General features: G+C 43.4%; 2 protein-coding genes across 3 annotated transcripts in view; both read right to left on the bottom strand.

Moving 5' to 3' along the window:
- LOC118231533 (tetraspanin-9) overlaps nucleotides 1-9,551 on the bottom strand; it is a 43,968-nt gene extending 34,417 nt beyond the window's left edge. The window contains exons 1-2 of one of the 2 annotated variants that reach the window (XM_035425409.1): nucleotides 9,250-9,551; nucleotides 4,565-4,614 (exon numbers count right to left, since the gene is read on the bottom strand). The gene's annotated coding sequence lies outside the window, so the exon portion shown is untranslated. Of the gene's footprint in view, nucleotides 1-3,477; nucleotides 3,895-4,564; nucleotides 4,615-9,249 lie in introns of those variants that run through there. The other variant, XM_035425410.1, reaches the window with a different exon arrangement.
- Nucleotides 9,552-13,129: 3,578 nt separating this feature from the next.
- On the bottom strand, nucleotides 13,130-16,116 carry LOC118232566 (ADP-ribosylation factor-like protein 13B). The gene is made up of 8 exons (XM_035427630.1): nucleotides 16,070-16,116; nucleotides 15,526-15,596; nucleotides 14,796-15,045; nucleotides 14,347-14,452; nucleotides 13,996-14,189; nucleotides 13,749-13,866; nucleotides 13,491-13,536; nucleotides 13,130-13,281 (listed from the first exon to the last, which is right to left on the bottom strand). Exons 1-8 carry the CDS (start codon nucleotides 16,114-16,116, stop codon nucleotides 13,130-13,132), a joined length of 984 nt encoding a protein of 327 aa, XP_035283521.1.
- Nucleotides 16,117-16,172: the final 56 nt, after the last annotated feature.

Here is a 16,172-nt window from a genome sequence, read left to right on the forward strand (position 1 = left end):
TCGGCTGACGTTAAATCAGAGGGAATCAATATATGTGTGTGTGTGTGTGTGTGTGTGCATGGGTGTGTGAAGATTCATGCAGGTGTGTGTCCATAGTAAACAGCATGTGTGTGTATGAGTGTGTGTAGATGCATGTGTGTGTACGTCCATAGTGCCGTGTGAGTGTGTGTGTGTGTGTGTGTGTGTACGCATGCGTGTATGTCCATAGTGCTGTGTGTGTAAATGCATGTGTGTGTTGTCCATAGTGCAGATACATGTGTGTGTGTATGTGTGTGTGTGTGTGTGTGTGCACGCACACGCATGAGTCATTGTCTCAGCATTCCTGGCATGTTTCCTCAAGAAAAAAGCTGAGTGTCTCAAACAGGTTTGTGATTCATTAGTGGGCTGACAGCATGGGCACTGTGATCTCTTCCCCTCCTCACCCTTGCTTTCTCATCCAGAACTGTGACCCTTTATATGTACGTACTCATCTACACCAAAAGTACAGCGGCTACCCCGGAGAAAAACAGAATCCAGTCAGTAACTTTCCTCATAGTGACATAACAAGTCTCCTGTGGCAGGAGACAGATGCAGGTGTCAATCAAAGCCTCCCCCTCAGAGGCCTCACTCAGTCACAGACGCGTCGGCAGGCGATGGAAACGGCCAAAGCTAACAGCGTGCAACTGTGCAACACAGACGGCACTCCAAACATTTCAAACAGTTCACCCAAGAATAAAATTCATTTACATTTCCCCTAGAGTGCTATCTATCCATCCAGAAAATTTTGCTGAGATTTGATGAGTTTTATAGCTTATCCACTGCAGCTCACCATGATACAACAGACCTCAAAGGGGCCAACATTTGTGACGCTCAAAGCGTCAAAAGCATCAAAAATTCAACAATAACGTCTCTCCAAATATAATGACACTATTACGAACCAAACATCACAGCTTTGTTTCGCACCCATTTCATCGGAAACTACTTTCTGCCGAAGTACGCCACCTGTGTATATCCACACAAAGTATCAACCGAAGCATGCCAGTATTCCGGGGCGCAGTATCAACATTGTTAAACCGGTATAGCTTTATTTTATGTTTGGGTGAATTTGCCCCTTTAAAGCACCAAATCCCATAAATGACAAAACTAGTGCTTTTCATTCCACTGCAATAAGCACTAAGCAATAAGAGTGGCAGTCGCTTAGATGACAGGTGGGTCAGAATGACACACTCACACAACACAATGAGCACAAAGTCCCATCTTTGGTGCCATCTAGTGATACTGGGAAAGAACACAGATCATCTATTCTCTAAACGGACAAATATATTAATACAACAAGGGTTACTATAGAAGAATGCCCCCAAAAGCTTGTTCATTATATGAATGTGATTTCTGTTCCATTCAGTTAATTCGTTAAATGCTCCAAAAATACTGCAGACTGACAATTTCTTCAGTCGGATAGTTTTTCTTGATAAAAATGTCACCTTGTAGTATTTGTCCTAAACAGTACAAGCTTGCGGAAATGTCCAAATAATATGTGCAAAAGAACTTATTGATTTTAAAGATATTTGTGTTCTTGTGCATTTATACCTTCTATACAGCAATGCTAACTGCAGAAGCTGTTATATCATCCACATTAAAATGCATCACTTATAACATCCTAAAGTCAGACTGAACAGCCCCCAAACCAGACTCCTAACATATAGCACATTTTAACAATCAGTATGTGAGCAATGACACAGTTAGGATGAATATATTTATCATAGAACCATTTCCCTGGGGGACTTTACAATAAAGAAACATGCAATGCGAATAGGGGGGACACTCCAGTTAGGCCATTTTGACTGTCGTGATCTTGGCCATTCTTAAGCACTGCCACAAGATGGCACCCACCTCACAGAAACATAAGTGATGAAGACAGCCCCTGTTACAATCTGCCAATCAGCAAAATTGCCCCAGGGTCCTCCTGCTTGATCTATAGCCCGGGCTGCTGGTACTGGGAAATTAGCCCTGAAGCTTGTTTAAACATGGATATGAGAAAGCTAGTCTCCTTTTTACACAAACACGGCTACGCTAACCACATAAATCCCCTGATGTAGCGGATCCAATCAAGCCCTGTAAAGGCTCCATCAATTGTGTCCTTGAGGCAGTTGGGAATTTTATGGAAACGTCCTCCTTTAACAGGAGGGCCAATGGGAGGAGGGTTGCCATGGAAATGTTCATAATGAAGATGAAGGCAGGGCCTCTGCTTCTGCAATCAACTCGCATCGCCAATCTGAGCCAATATGTGCCAGTCTAAACTAAACCTTTTTATACCGTCTGGAGCTAAACCTTAATGGATGCCTGAGGCAGGCGTCTTTTCTGTGAAGATGACTCCCTCTCTCTGGGTGTGTAGCACTGAACTGACACTGGCACTCACTGGGAAAAGCAAGAAAACTGGTCTCTCACGCTTGACACATCCCAGTGTTTCCCTTTTAGCATTAGCGGCTATGCTGAACAGATGCTAACAGACATGCACTGATCTAAAGCAGATGTTTGCGGACAGTAGCCTCTTTAAGCTACTGTGGCCGCTTTTGTGGCCATGTACACCACACCCCGCCTTTAATCAAACCGCCCAATCAGTGTATTACACCACCCCACCCCCCCACCCCCCCACCCCCAGCACCCTCCATCCAGCTTAGGAGATCACACAGCAACCCATCCAATCACAGCACAGCACAATTTTCACTTCCAGCCGATCAGCACACAGCCTAGCTTCATTACCCTACTGCCCAATCAGAGTAAAGCCCAGCTTCACAACCATGCAATCAGAACACAGCTCAGACAGCTTAATTATCACCCAATCACAAAACTGTCCATTTATTATTATTATTGTTGTTGTCATTGTTGATAATAATAATAATAATTATTATTATTATTTTTATTATTATTATTATTATTAGTAGTAGTAGTAGTAGTAGTAGTAGTAGTATTGTTGTTTTTGTTATTATTATTGAATGTGGCCAGTATTATTATTGAATGTGGCATCTCCGGTAAAAACATGGCAGCGGGCAGTCTTTGGCTCTATGTTCTGTGAGGGGAAGGAGACAGAGCCGCTTTCTTCTCCGACAGCTTCGAGCGCATCAGCAGAATGAGCCCTCTGTCAGAGCTGCCACACTCTGACCCGGCGGACGCGCTCGATGTTCTCACACGCGTTACGCAACGCCGGCATAACGTTATCACAAGGCTCTGACAACACATTAGCGGGGGCGGGACAGCGAACGCCGAGCGTCTGCAGTAGATAGGGAGCGTTTCCTCGCCGATAGCAGCACAAAATTGGGATAGTCCCACACGCAGGGTCGTGGCCTCTCGCAAGAACCCAGGATGCCGTGTTTTTCTCAGACCGAACGCCCCAAAATTAGATCTACATTACGGCCTCAGCTCCCTCCTCAAACCCCCCACAGCCCAAAAGGCATACCCCTCTTCTGCCTTCCCACTCCTCTGCAAACTATTTTTACTTACCGCTTAGTCATGGAACAGAAACCTCTGCTTTCGGCGAAGCTGTTGCAGCAAACTGAGGATCCCAAATTAGCCTCCTGAGAGCTCCCACAGGAAAACTCCCATGCTCCCGCACACAGGAGATCTCCCACAGTCCCACTCCCACACACAGCGAAGATCACTCAGCAGTGCTCCCAACTGATCTCAGCTTAACACGGCTCATTAAGGACAGGGTTTCTCTTCTCTCCGATCTGACAGCAGCACATGCAACACTGAAACCATGACCGATATGGCTCTGTGGAGCCTGACCCAAGACAGATTCCCCAGTTCAAATGGTCATTGAACCCATTTTGGGGCCTTTGGAGAACAAAGCATTTTATCCCAAAGACCTTCTATCCTCTTGCACCTGTGATACAGGAATATGAACACATTTTACCTTCCCTACTGCGTCAGCACCCCATTTGTGTCAGCCCCCTCAACTCTCTGTACTTCCTGCGTGTATAAGACCCCCCCCCCCCCCCCAAACTCTCTGTACTTCCTGTTTGTGTCAGCCCCATCCCCCTTACCCTCTGTACTTCCTGTGTATGTCAGCCCCCCTCACCCCCCCCCCCACCCTCCACCCCTTACCCACTGAACTTCCCCCTTAGTCACCGTACTTCCTGTGCATCACTGCAGTATGAGGTCACTTCCTGTGCGCCATGAAAGCAAGCCAAGAACACTTCCCAACGGGAAGCGGGGCCCTGACTAGCCGGCCCACTGCCCCTCCTACTTGCATTTCTCCCAGCCTTGGGGGGTCGGAGTGCTGGCCGCTCCGCCGTCAACCGCCCACTCAATCTGGAGCCCCTCACAGACAGGCATGCCGAAAAATGAGTGGGGGTAGAGGGGTCAGGCTGGGGGTCGGATGGGAGCTCAGCGTGGGCTTGTGCGTCTGTCTGTCTGTAGTTGCTTCTCGAAGTTCCACAACAGTAAGAGGGTGTGGTTGGTGGCCAGTTTGTTTAAAAAATGCTAACAATGGTGACCCAGACTCACTGGACAGCTGTGGTACAGCCAGAATCAGCACAATGAGAGAGAAATATGCCTTTAAATAACCACTCTGAGGCTGATCGCTTACCTGCTTTAATAAGGAAACAGACCAAAGCAGCTGCACACAGAAGGACAGATCTGCGAGAGAAGGAAAACAGAGATTACTGAAGCACTGTTTATTCATTACATGCCTTGGCACTGAGGACAGATACGTAAGAACTGACAGCTGATACAGACCTGAAATGCATCCGGTTTGTAGATAAATCAACTGGATCAGTGTAGCACTGTACACGTTACTGTTATGTTTCACTCTATTCAGGTCATTTTACCTTTGTTCCCCTCTACCTGCGCACATTTAAGCTGACAGGGGACAGACATGATGTTCCACTGACATTCAAAATAGTAGCTGTTAAAAATGTTAATCACTTATCTTCAGAACACTAAGGGGATATTTCAAATAATCAGTTAATTCATACTTAAGTGAAATTACTTTGCATAAAGACAACCAACCCTATTGAAATTCTGTTTTTTAAGTATTCAGTGTCAGTTCAGTTAAAAGTGGAATTTGAAAACTGCAAGCTCCGTTCAACCTCTCAGCTCTCTGAAAGCTTTCAGTCGATGAACATCCAGGCACTTAGAAAAAGCAGTTGTCCGCAGACATCAACCTGCTGGACAGCGTCACCCGGTTCATTTTCAATTAAATTTCTATTCCAATTCGATTTTAATTTCCGTTGTCAGCAGCGATCGTGGACCGGGGAGCCGATCGCCGCAGAAGCATAAATAATCAAAGGCGCGAGGACAACAGCATCGAAAAAGAAATTCACACCCTGTGAATAATGCACAGCACTGCACAATTAAAATGTGCTCCGCAAAATCATTTAGAACTTGAACTGTGTGGCCCAGCGAGGCTTGTGGCCCTAAACAAGCAGACAGAGTGTTTATGCCAGCAGCCAGCTCTGTTCCTGTGCTGTGAATCACAGAGTTATTATGAGCAGGGCTTTCCTGTGCTCCGAAACACAGAGTTATTATGAGCAGGGCTTTCCTGTGCTCCGAAACACAGAGCTATTATGAGCAGGGATTTCCTGTGCTATGAAACACAATGCTCTTTTGAATAGGGCTTTCCTGTGCTCTGCAACACTGTGCTCTTATGAATAGGGCTTTCCTGTGCTCTGCAACACAGTGCTATTACGAGCAGGACTTCTATGTGCTCTCAAACACAGAGCAAGCTTTCCAGTGCTCTAAAGCACAGAGCTCTTACAAGAACTTTCCTGTGCTCTGAAACACAGAGCTCTTATAAGCAAGCTTTCCTGCACTCTGAAACATAGAGCTCTTACAACCAGAGCTTTCCTAAACTCTGAAACACAGAGCTCTTAAGAGCAAGCTTTCCAGTGCTCTGAAGCACAGAGCTCTTACGAGAACTTTCCTGTGCTCTGAAACACAGAGCTCTTAAGAGCAAGCTTTCCTATGCCCTGAAACAGAGCTCTTACAAGCAAGTTTTCCTGTTCTCTGAAGCGCACCACTCTCATTGAGAGGCCCTGCTGGTTGGTACAGATTAGATGGGCCCTAGGGGCCTAGCATGGAGAGGGAACAGGCCCCAGGGCCACAGAGAGAGAAAATGTTGATATAGCACAGCTGGGCTATTGTTCTGTGTCAACAAGGGAGCCCATGATGCATTGCTACTGGTCTGCTGAACAGAAGCTTCCGGAAGGGCTGGAGAATGGAGGCGATGACACAACAAGGCACAGCGTTCCAGCTAAAAGCCACATCTCTGTGGAACAGAGAGCATCTATCCTGCACGGAAAAAACAACTGGCGCTCTTATGGGAGAGCCGCCCTCCAGGAAGCGGACCAGCGATTCTGATGATCCGGAACCAGTAGCGCGGACGTAACGCTGTGTGATGCCTCAGGTTGACCAGGCAGAAGGAGAGACGGACTCTCCCGAGAGAGAAGACAGGATGTGGAGAAATTTCTCTCCAGCCAAAGGGCAAACAGGGATCTGACCCAGGGCGGCAGAGAGGACTCAGATAAAGAAGCCCAACCCCCCCCCCCACACACACACAGACACTGCAGGAAATATAAATAACAGAGGCAGCAGTCAAGATACTGCAGAGCTGAAACCAGATATGTTGAAGTTGTCTTCCTCTTCACATTCATAAGTTGTGCCCTGGGAAATGTAGCCATATGATGTCTTTCTTAGTAAACATCCAGGCATGCGTGACCCGCGTGACTCCTGACCTTGCCAGGACCCATTTTTCCTTTCCAAAGCAAGCAGGCAGCAACATAATCTCAAACGGCTGTAGCAGGATATGTTATATTGCCTCCTTTTACAACAGACAATCCTGATCGTTCCTATATTTTTAATGAAAAGGGCTCAAAACGAACATGGCAAAATATTCTCATTGGATTAAATGACTGGTTTCATCCTGTTTGGCTAAAGCAGAGAGCACGCGTCATGGTCGAACGGGCTGTGCGTTCTACCATCTGCAGAATGACTCAGAAGAATCTGATGAGTTCCTTTAAGATGTCCCGTCCCTCTGAGCGCTTACTGGAAGTTCTGTTTCTCAAGTTTTCCGTGGACTGACTGAAAGTGTAGATGCCTTATGTGGGGAGAGCTGCCAAGTAAATTCAGAAGAATTGCACTAAACTCAACCAAGCAAAATCAATTAATCGCCTTTTTTTCTTCCCAAAAATCAATTAGTACTGACACACTGATTCTGTTCACTTGTGATTCGCAACACTAAATAACCTGACAGAAAGTCTTCCAAATAAGAATCGAAGACCGTACTTTTTTAGTAGTGCCAAGAATACAGCTCGGATAATCCCCCGATTACCTAAATATTTTTCCTGTTACGGGAAACGCGCAGCGCTCCATCATTTCAGACCCTCCCGGGACAATCACCACGTCGCGCCTCCGCCACATACCCCTGTGAATACCACCACTTTCAGCTGTTACTTTAGAATGTTCCCAATTAATGATCCAATTCCTCACATTCTTCCGCTCAGCAGATGTTCTGCTATTCCTATACCCTCCATCCTAGGTAATATAGTCGAATCACTAACCTTTTAGATTCATCCCAATAACCCATGAAAATATTTAGCCTATGACCTCTGTCAGAAAGTAGATACTAAAATAATCTTATGTCATTTAGCTGTACAACATGCTAAACATCCGAATTATTTTAAGTGTTAGTTTAAAAATACATTTTAAAAAATAAACGTGCACAGACAATACGAAGCCACGATGTCGAACTTTTAAATTAAAACGCTTATTTCACAAACACCCCCAGCAGCTAAAGACCTATATGGGAAACTACGAAAAACTACTGCGGTCACGCCATGTGCACTTTGAAAAAGCTCGGTCAAGCTATCGGCACTTAAAATCTTAGTGCGCAGTCAACATAACTCTTTACGGTAACCCGAGATAAATGTACTACTCTCAGAACACTCGACTAGATTCTTGAAGTTCGGCTTCCCAGGTATTCATGCAAAGATGTTTGTGTATTTTTACTGTTGGAATTATAGGATGGCAAAATCCTATAATTCCAAAATGGGCATTCAGTAAATACATGCCACTTTGTTAAGCGTTCAACAACATTTTGCAATTATGGGATGGCAAAATCTTACAAAATGGCTATCCAATCCTATACATCCCCCTTTTAAAAATTCAATAAAATAATATAAGCAAACTGTTTTATACAAAGACCGCCTTCCCAGGTATCCATGCAAGGATTCAGAGCATTTATACTGTATGAATATGGCGTTATTGCCGTTTTGGATGACTTTGCTATCCCATAATTCCAAATTACTACAGTAAAAATGCACGAAATCAATTGCATGAATACCTGCGAAGGTGGTATTCAAGAATGTGTTACAGTCTTCTGAAAACAGTTTGATTCCACTATTTTATGTTTTTAAATAAGCACCATCTATAAAATTGAATACCCATTTGGAGGAATTGACCATCCCATAATTCCAAATTATTTCAGTAAAAATGCACGGAATCCATTGCATGGATACCTGAGAAGGTGCTGTTCAAGAATGCATTAGAGTTTGCAGAGAACAGTTTGATTCAAATATTTTATGGGATTTTTGATTACATCATCTAGAGAATTCAATGGCGATCTGATGGTCATTTGCATCATAATCGGGTTACCGTAAAGAACAATGTAGACCGCACACCAAACTTTTTAAGTGCCGATAGCTTGACCGAGCTGTGAACAGATGATCGCAGTGGAAAACCCCGTAACATCGTTAACAGTGTAAATAAGAAAGATAATAACGCGTTATTTCAACTTTTTCCGTTTTTCCAATCTCCAGCCTACCGTAAGCCTTTGTTTTGTATCCGAGGGTGCGTTTTGTCATTTAAACTACAAAATTACACCCGTTTTGGTTGCAATGCACAATAAAACATAAGCCTATAATTTAGCAAGTCGTTACAATATTGTACACATTAATGTGATGCTATTTGATATCAGTTGTTATTAATCCTTTTAAAATGAACTAATCACCAGTAGCGACAATACAAAAAGAAAAACCTAAACAAATAGTTGATTGTTTACGACACTCTGTATGAATGATTCATGTGCCAACTCTGTATAAACAAAGAGTCAAAAGTTCCCCAACATAATAAAACAGCATTTAAAGACATTTTGTCAATTGTTTTTTTTGCAATTGCTTCAGCGTTTGTTCACCGCAAAGCAAATCAGGGCATGCGAATGTAAGTAATGTGAAAACATTTGGGCTTCAAACCTACAGTTGTATTTTAAAGCCTTACCTTGTAATAGTCTGTCTCCTGGTGTGATGAACACTATCGCTCTCAGATCAAGGCCGGGAATCAATGCCGCCGAACTTTCATGAATGTAAACTTAATCATTCAGCTCTTGCGTCCTAAAAACGACGTCTTCCTCAATCCAGCCCTGAACCTCCAGTTCGAGTTCCCACAAATGATTGGCTGTATGGAAACACACATTTGGTTCTGGTGCTCTGTGCCTGTTAATGCTGCTAACTCCTTGCTGAATAATGAGCGCAGCGATCTTCCCTCTCTCTGGAAGCGGAAATGGAGTGCGGTACAGAAAGAAACGGGATACGTACTGACTCCTAGCGACGGCAACAACTTTTTTTGTGGGCCAGCACGGGGATCATTATAAGCCGTTTTGCGGACAACTCCTGACAGGACGCCTTCATAGGATTTAAAGAATTTCCGTTATGTAGCATGTGCACCGTTTTATAAAACTCAATGTACAGACCCCATTTCCATTTTTTGGTGTTGAAGTGTCTATTAAGAATATCTGACAGTTATGAGAGACTGTAACGGGTAATTTCTGCGACTGTTCACACCACCTCTACAACTATACGGGGATATTAAATGTTTTAATGATGTCCGATATGCTACAGACTGAAAATAATTGGTGTACAGTACGGTTTCATTTTTATAGATCTCTGTTTTATCCACTTTACTTTTTTATTGCGATTGGAATGTGTTGGGGGAGGTGCTGTACGGCCTGGTGTGTCTCGCAATAAACCCCGCATAATCACACGGACTAACGGGCTAATCACAACACAGGCCGGGAAAATGTGCTTTTGAAAGATTTTTCTTGTTTCAGTGCATTACAAGGCGGTTTCGTCAATTGGATGAACACTCATTCTATCAAGTTCCACGCAAGTCCCTGCAGAAAGCGGCCACGCCGCATGCGTTATTTGGCTCTGCACAAGTACATGGCAACAGGAATTCAGAAATGCACTTGGCAACACAGACAGGAAACAGCAGAAAATTTCCACTGCACAAAAACAAATAAACACAATCAAAGTAGACAGATTTTATCAAATTCTAAACAAATACACTTTATTATATAAATAATACAACGTGTTTCTGCAGTATTTACGTACCTTTCCGTCATTTAGCTGATATACACACTGTTGAATTAAACATAACACACATATATGCATGCATCACACACACACACACACACTAGAATGTTTTATATAAAATTAGCTTCATAACCAAAATAGAATGTTACATATTTAATAAATACAACAGCTTTCACTACCGCAGACCAAACTTGTTCCAGCCCAGGCCAGGTGGGCTGTGGCATAAATGTCCTCTTATCAGGAAGTGAACAGACCTGGATGCCTGCTTTCGTTTTCCACAAGATCATCTCGTGTGTGTGTGAGTGTGTGTGCGTGTGTGTATGCGCGTGTGTGTGCCTGAGAGTGAGTGTGAGTCGGTAATCATCGTGGGGTGGTTATAGTATGTATCATCATGCTAATGTGTGCTGGTCTTCTGGTGTCAGTCTGATGCGCTTAAAATCCTGTCCCTGCCATGGCAACGTCGTAACAAAGAAGAACGTCGCATTTAGAGAAAAACAAACACCTTTCAATGAGAGATGTTACCGCGTGCGACATATCTCAGGAGGTAAGACCGATTGTCTGGCAGTCGGAGGGTTGCCGGTTCAAACCCCGCCCTGGGCGTGTCGAAGTGTCCTTGAGCACGACACCTAACCCCTAACCCCTAACTGCTCTGGCGAATGAGAGGCATCAATTGTAAAGCGCTTTGGATAAAAGCGCTATATAAATGCACTCCATTTACCATTTACCGCCAGGAAAATTACGTGTTGGAATGATTCCCACGTTCCGTGCATTAAGAATGTACCTTAAACCACCTCTGGAAGATTCTGCTGAATCTTACTCTCATTCAGACACTAATGGAGATTATACATAAGGCTCTTATCCTAGAGGGTGATGCAGACAGGCAAAAATATAATGTTTAAAATAGTTATTCTGTTTAAGAGGTAAAACTCAAATCATTAAGTTTATTGTATGAAACCCAATATTGTTCTGGTTGTGCTGTGATTGACACGCAGTGTTTGATTGATTAATTGTTACGTCACAGCCTAGAATACCAGGGTGAACCCCATTGTGATGTCATCAATGTGAGACCTGTCCTCATTTCATTCAGCCTTCATATGGATTTTCAGTGTGTGCTCTCTACTTGAGTACTCTTGCATGTTTTTTTAAAATGGAGTGAAGTACTACATAGCATATGTTTGCAATACAGCAAAATGCTTGGACCGTAGCAGTTCGTATTTTACTTTGACAGACAGAGGTGGAGCCACTAGTGTGCACAGTCTGCTCGAAATGTGTAATATGGAACTATTTCCTCTATAATGTTTATTTTCTTGGATCACAGCTGCTTTGGTTTGGTGCTATCTGCTTTGGTCTTCTACGGTTGCAGAACAGATTTCTTACAGGCAGACACTGGTGAGGCTGCAGGTTTCCGTGGCTGATGAAGTGTTATCCTGTTTGATTTGGGGCTAATTACTGTAACGCATGGGATATTCCTGGCCATGTGACTTGTGGCTTTACGGTGGCTTTGAGTTTTTATTCTGTCTTTTTTAGTGATGTCTAATTGTACTTGTAAACTCATTCCTTCTTAAATATCAGTTTAGGAGGGTGTGAACTACTTCATTCGTCCTCGAAGGCACCTGCGACTACATAATCATGGCATGCATTTTTGTTCTAATCTAATGAACATGTTGCTCATATCTGTAAAAATCCGATTGAAAATAGAGCACAGTCTCTTCTATCAATGTCCGGGTGAATTGCAACCCTAAATGCTGTTAGCCAGGTTTCCCTGGTTTGTAGAACTCCTTCATTCTTGCCAGCTGTTACTTTCTACAGAATTCTACTAGTGACCATCTCCGCAGTGGATTACAATTGTGACTTTTAAAAAAAAATCAAGATGCGTGTACCCTGGCAGATGACGTGATGCAGGCAGAGTCAAAGGACAACTTCCAAAAACGTGCAGTCATTGGCAATCAGTGCTGTGTTGTCTTTTTGAGCAAGTGCTGAAAATGTGTAAAATGCCTTGCATAAGTCTGGGACAGTTAGGATATGGCATTAAAATTGCAACCCACGCTTAAGAATGAATGTTCCACTGACGAAAAAAGAAATAATGCATTGAAAGGAACTTTATTAAACAAAACAGCACATTCACAGACATTTACCATATTGTATAATTTAGCAATTTGTATTATTATTATTATTATTAGCAGTAGTTGTAGCAGTAGTATTAGTTGTATTAGTAGCAGTAGGAGTAGTAGCAGCAGCTGTAGTAATAGTAGTAGCAGTAGTAGGAGTAGCAGTAGTAGCAGCAGTAGTAGCAGTAGCAGTAGTAGCAGTAGCTGAAGTAATAGTAGTAGCAGTAGTAGCAGCAGTAGTAGGAGTAGCAGTAGTAGCAGCAGTGGTAGTAGTAGCAGTAGTAGGAGTAGCAGCAGTAGTAGGAGTAGCAGTGGTAGCAGCAGTAGTAGTAGTAGCAGTAGTAAGAGTAGCAGCAGTAGTAGGAGTAGCAGCAGTAGTAGGAGTAGCAGTGGTAGCAGCAGTAGTAGTAGCATAAATTAAAAACTCTTAAACACTTATAAACACTTCAAATTGGATGGTCAAATTCTCAAAGCAAAAAAAGATTACATAAACAGTATAGTTGTGTGGAAACATGGTAATGGCTGTTTTGCTTCTCTATGGCAGAGCTCTTGGGGGGGTAAGGTGGGAGGGTTTGGCGGCTGGGATTGGAGGAGCTCGCACAGGGTCACCTTACGCCGGGGGGGGGGGGGGGGGGGGGGGGGGGGGGGGGGGGGGGTGGGGGGGGGGGAGGAGCCCTGTCACTGTGGCGTCACCACATTGTGCTTGAGCCAGCCAAACCAGCTCTTGAGGCAGCCGTGTGTTTTGGCGGGGCCATCTGGAGTCAGAGGTGCCACTCTATTATTCTTCCTCCAGAAGCTCAGCTTCCTCTTCCTTTTTGGGCTGTGGTCTGCTGGAGCCGGTAGGGGGTTACATATAGGATCATTACTGCTTTTCTGTAAAATGTGCGTTTCCTATAAACCAGTCCCTATATTTCCTCTCATTCTAAAAAAGTAAGCATCTGCATACTTCTACAGTTACAATTGGGCTAAAGAAAAATGTGTGTACTGTATTTGACAATTATGTGTAACATTGGAGAGGCTGAGGGGGAGGGACACTTACCTTGGTCACTGTCCTTCTTGCTCTCTGTCTTCTTCATTGTCTTCATCTACATTTTGAGCACAAACACGCACGTGAACACATTTGAACCACAGGTGTTCCAGTCATGACTCTTTCCAGTCTTGATTGTGAATTGTACAGTCTTCTGGTCAGATCCATGGTATATCTTTCCCTGTTTCATTGTATATTCAACTGAGTTGTGTTCAGCCTTCTCATCCCTGATCTCTTAGTATAAGTTATTATAGCCAGCTGTGTTCTCACCTCTGGGATGAAGTCTCCAAATGGCTGGACAGGGTTTCCCATGGTGCCCTTCTCCCCCTGATCCAGCTCTGCAGTCTTAGCCTCTTCCCGCTCAGCCTCCTCCTGCTGTCTCCTTTCCCTGTCATTTCAAATATTAAATCATTTTGAATCACACAACACAAGTAATTTCATAGTGGGTCCATGGATCGGCCCATCTATGCACACGTATATGTCTACGTAGCCTTGTCGGAGGGGGTACAGCTCTTACCTCTCCTCTCGAACCTTGCGCACCCTCTCTGCCCGCTCTCTCCTGAACTTCTCCTCCTGCTCCCTCTGCTTGGCCGTGTCCTTCTGCACGCGCCCATTGATGATGCCATAGGCTGTGCCCACAGACTCCAGAAGCCATTCCAGTCCATCCTCAATGGCCTTCTTGCCAACGGTCATCACAGCAGAATACGGCACCTGAAATGTTGATTTTGCCTCGTGAAGCTTTGATGCTGTCTCCTCCAGCCACATGATGCACACTTTGTGCCCAATACTACATCGCTGTCAAACACTGCATCAGAACAGCACTGCAAGGTTGTCATCTCCTTTCCATCAGACTCCTAACAATACTCACTACTTTACAGCGGCATTTGTTCTGCTTCACAAGCGTCTCCAGGGACAGGTGATCTACAATATCTGCCTCCCGCAGGGCTTCTTCTCTGTCCTGTTTGTTTGCCAGGCTAACACAAAAGGGACATTTTGTATATTTTCCAAATGTCGCCCATAAACATAATCCATTAGAATAAATTATCCATAGCAATATTCTCATCCTAAATTGAGATGATCTTTTCATGATTAAATATGATTTAATTGATTTTTGGGCTATGACTGAACAGCCCTGGAATTTGTGTCTTCATGTTCTTCATTCTCTGGTTGACTCACTAATTGGCTCAGAGGCGCTTGCAATAATTATATTTTACACTTATTTCACACTATTTAACTTGTTTGCGCTCTCTGTACAGTACCACCCTTTCCCTCTTTAGGACAGGTGGTGTCATATTCGGCGCAGCTAATTGTACTCACAGGAGAAGTGGCTTCCCCTTGATGAGGGGGTGGCTCAGAACCTTGGCCAGCGTGTCCTCGGTTTCCTTCATGCGCTGGCCGTCGCTGGAGTCCACCACAAACATCACGCCGTGACACTCGGCGAAGTAGTGCTTCCACATGTCACGCATGTGCTCCCCCCCGCCCAGGTCAAAGATGGACATGTCATACTGCCCCTGTTTCAGGCTCACGGGGCAAAATCCCACGGTAGGCCATACGTCTTCTGGGTTTTCTAAAGGAAGATCAAAATAAAACAACAAAAAAATCCTATCTTAATGTTTCAAGCGGGGGAAAAATCCATTCATTCTGAAGGTTTTTCTGTGTATCACAGTAATTCTGCTCTGGTACAAAAAATAATTTAATTAAGTCATTTAAATTTCCAATCCAGCATAATATTTTCACTAAAACTTACATATTTTGAACAACACTTTAAATAAAGAACAGCATAGGCTACATCTATGTACTTGAATCCACTAGGACTGTGGCAATATTACAGTCCAGTTTAGAGTACAAATGAGGTTTAGAATATTACATGCCTTGAATATTTCAAAATACTTTGAGTCTGCTGAGAATCAATGCAGTATTCAGTGTTTCACAGCATAAGCATTATATTAAAACTTGTGGTTGGGTCCCTAAACTAATAGATGTTTTATATTTTAAGCATGTTAATATAAACAAGCAAGTAATGTGGCATACTTAAATAAAACCTTACCTCCTTGAATGCTTCTGATTGTTGAAGTTTTCCCCGCATTATCAAGCCCCAGAATGGCCAAAGTAACTTTCCTAGAAGTTGAAAAGATAACAAGCTATAGTGCTATTTATGAATTGCAACTTATGTGGTGAGGTACCCAAGAAAGTTTCTTTCATAGAAATATATCCCGACTCATTCTGGTGGTTAGTTTGGCCAAGTTCAATATGTTATCTTTATTTATTATGTATTGATTTCTTCATCAGGGACAATGCACAGCTTGTACCATAGCTATAATAATAAATCATACATACAGGAGTATCCAATCTTGTCACACAATTAGCCACCACTCTTGTAGATATGCTATATTGCACACATTAGCTATCTTTCAGTTATTCCCTTTACTTTGGCCCTCCTTTATTTGATTGTTTTTACATGTCATCTGAGTAGATTCCTGTGAAATGATAGCTGGACTGGTAGTTATCACTTAACCATCTTGTTTCTGAAGCCTGCTTCTGGGACAATAATGATCTAATTGCAAAATAGTAAAAAAAAAAATTAATCTCACCTTTCAGGCCTTCTACGTTTTCTTAAAAATTTCCAACAGTTCTCCATCAGGATGAAAAAAAAAAAAAATTACACAACTGAAATTACACAATTAAAAGCAGAAA

The sequence above is a fragment of the Anguilla anguilla genome, chromosome 7 (assembly GCF_013347855.1).
Source record: "Anguilla anguilla isolate fAngAng1 chromosome 7, fAngAng1.pri, whole genome shotgun sequence".
Taxonomy (NCBI): domain Eukaryota; kingdom Metazoa; phylum Chordata; class Actinopteri; order Anguilliformes; family Anguillidae; genus Anguilla; species Anguilla anguilla.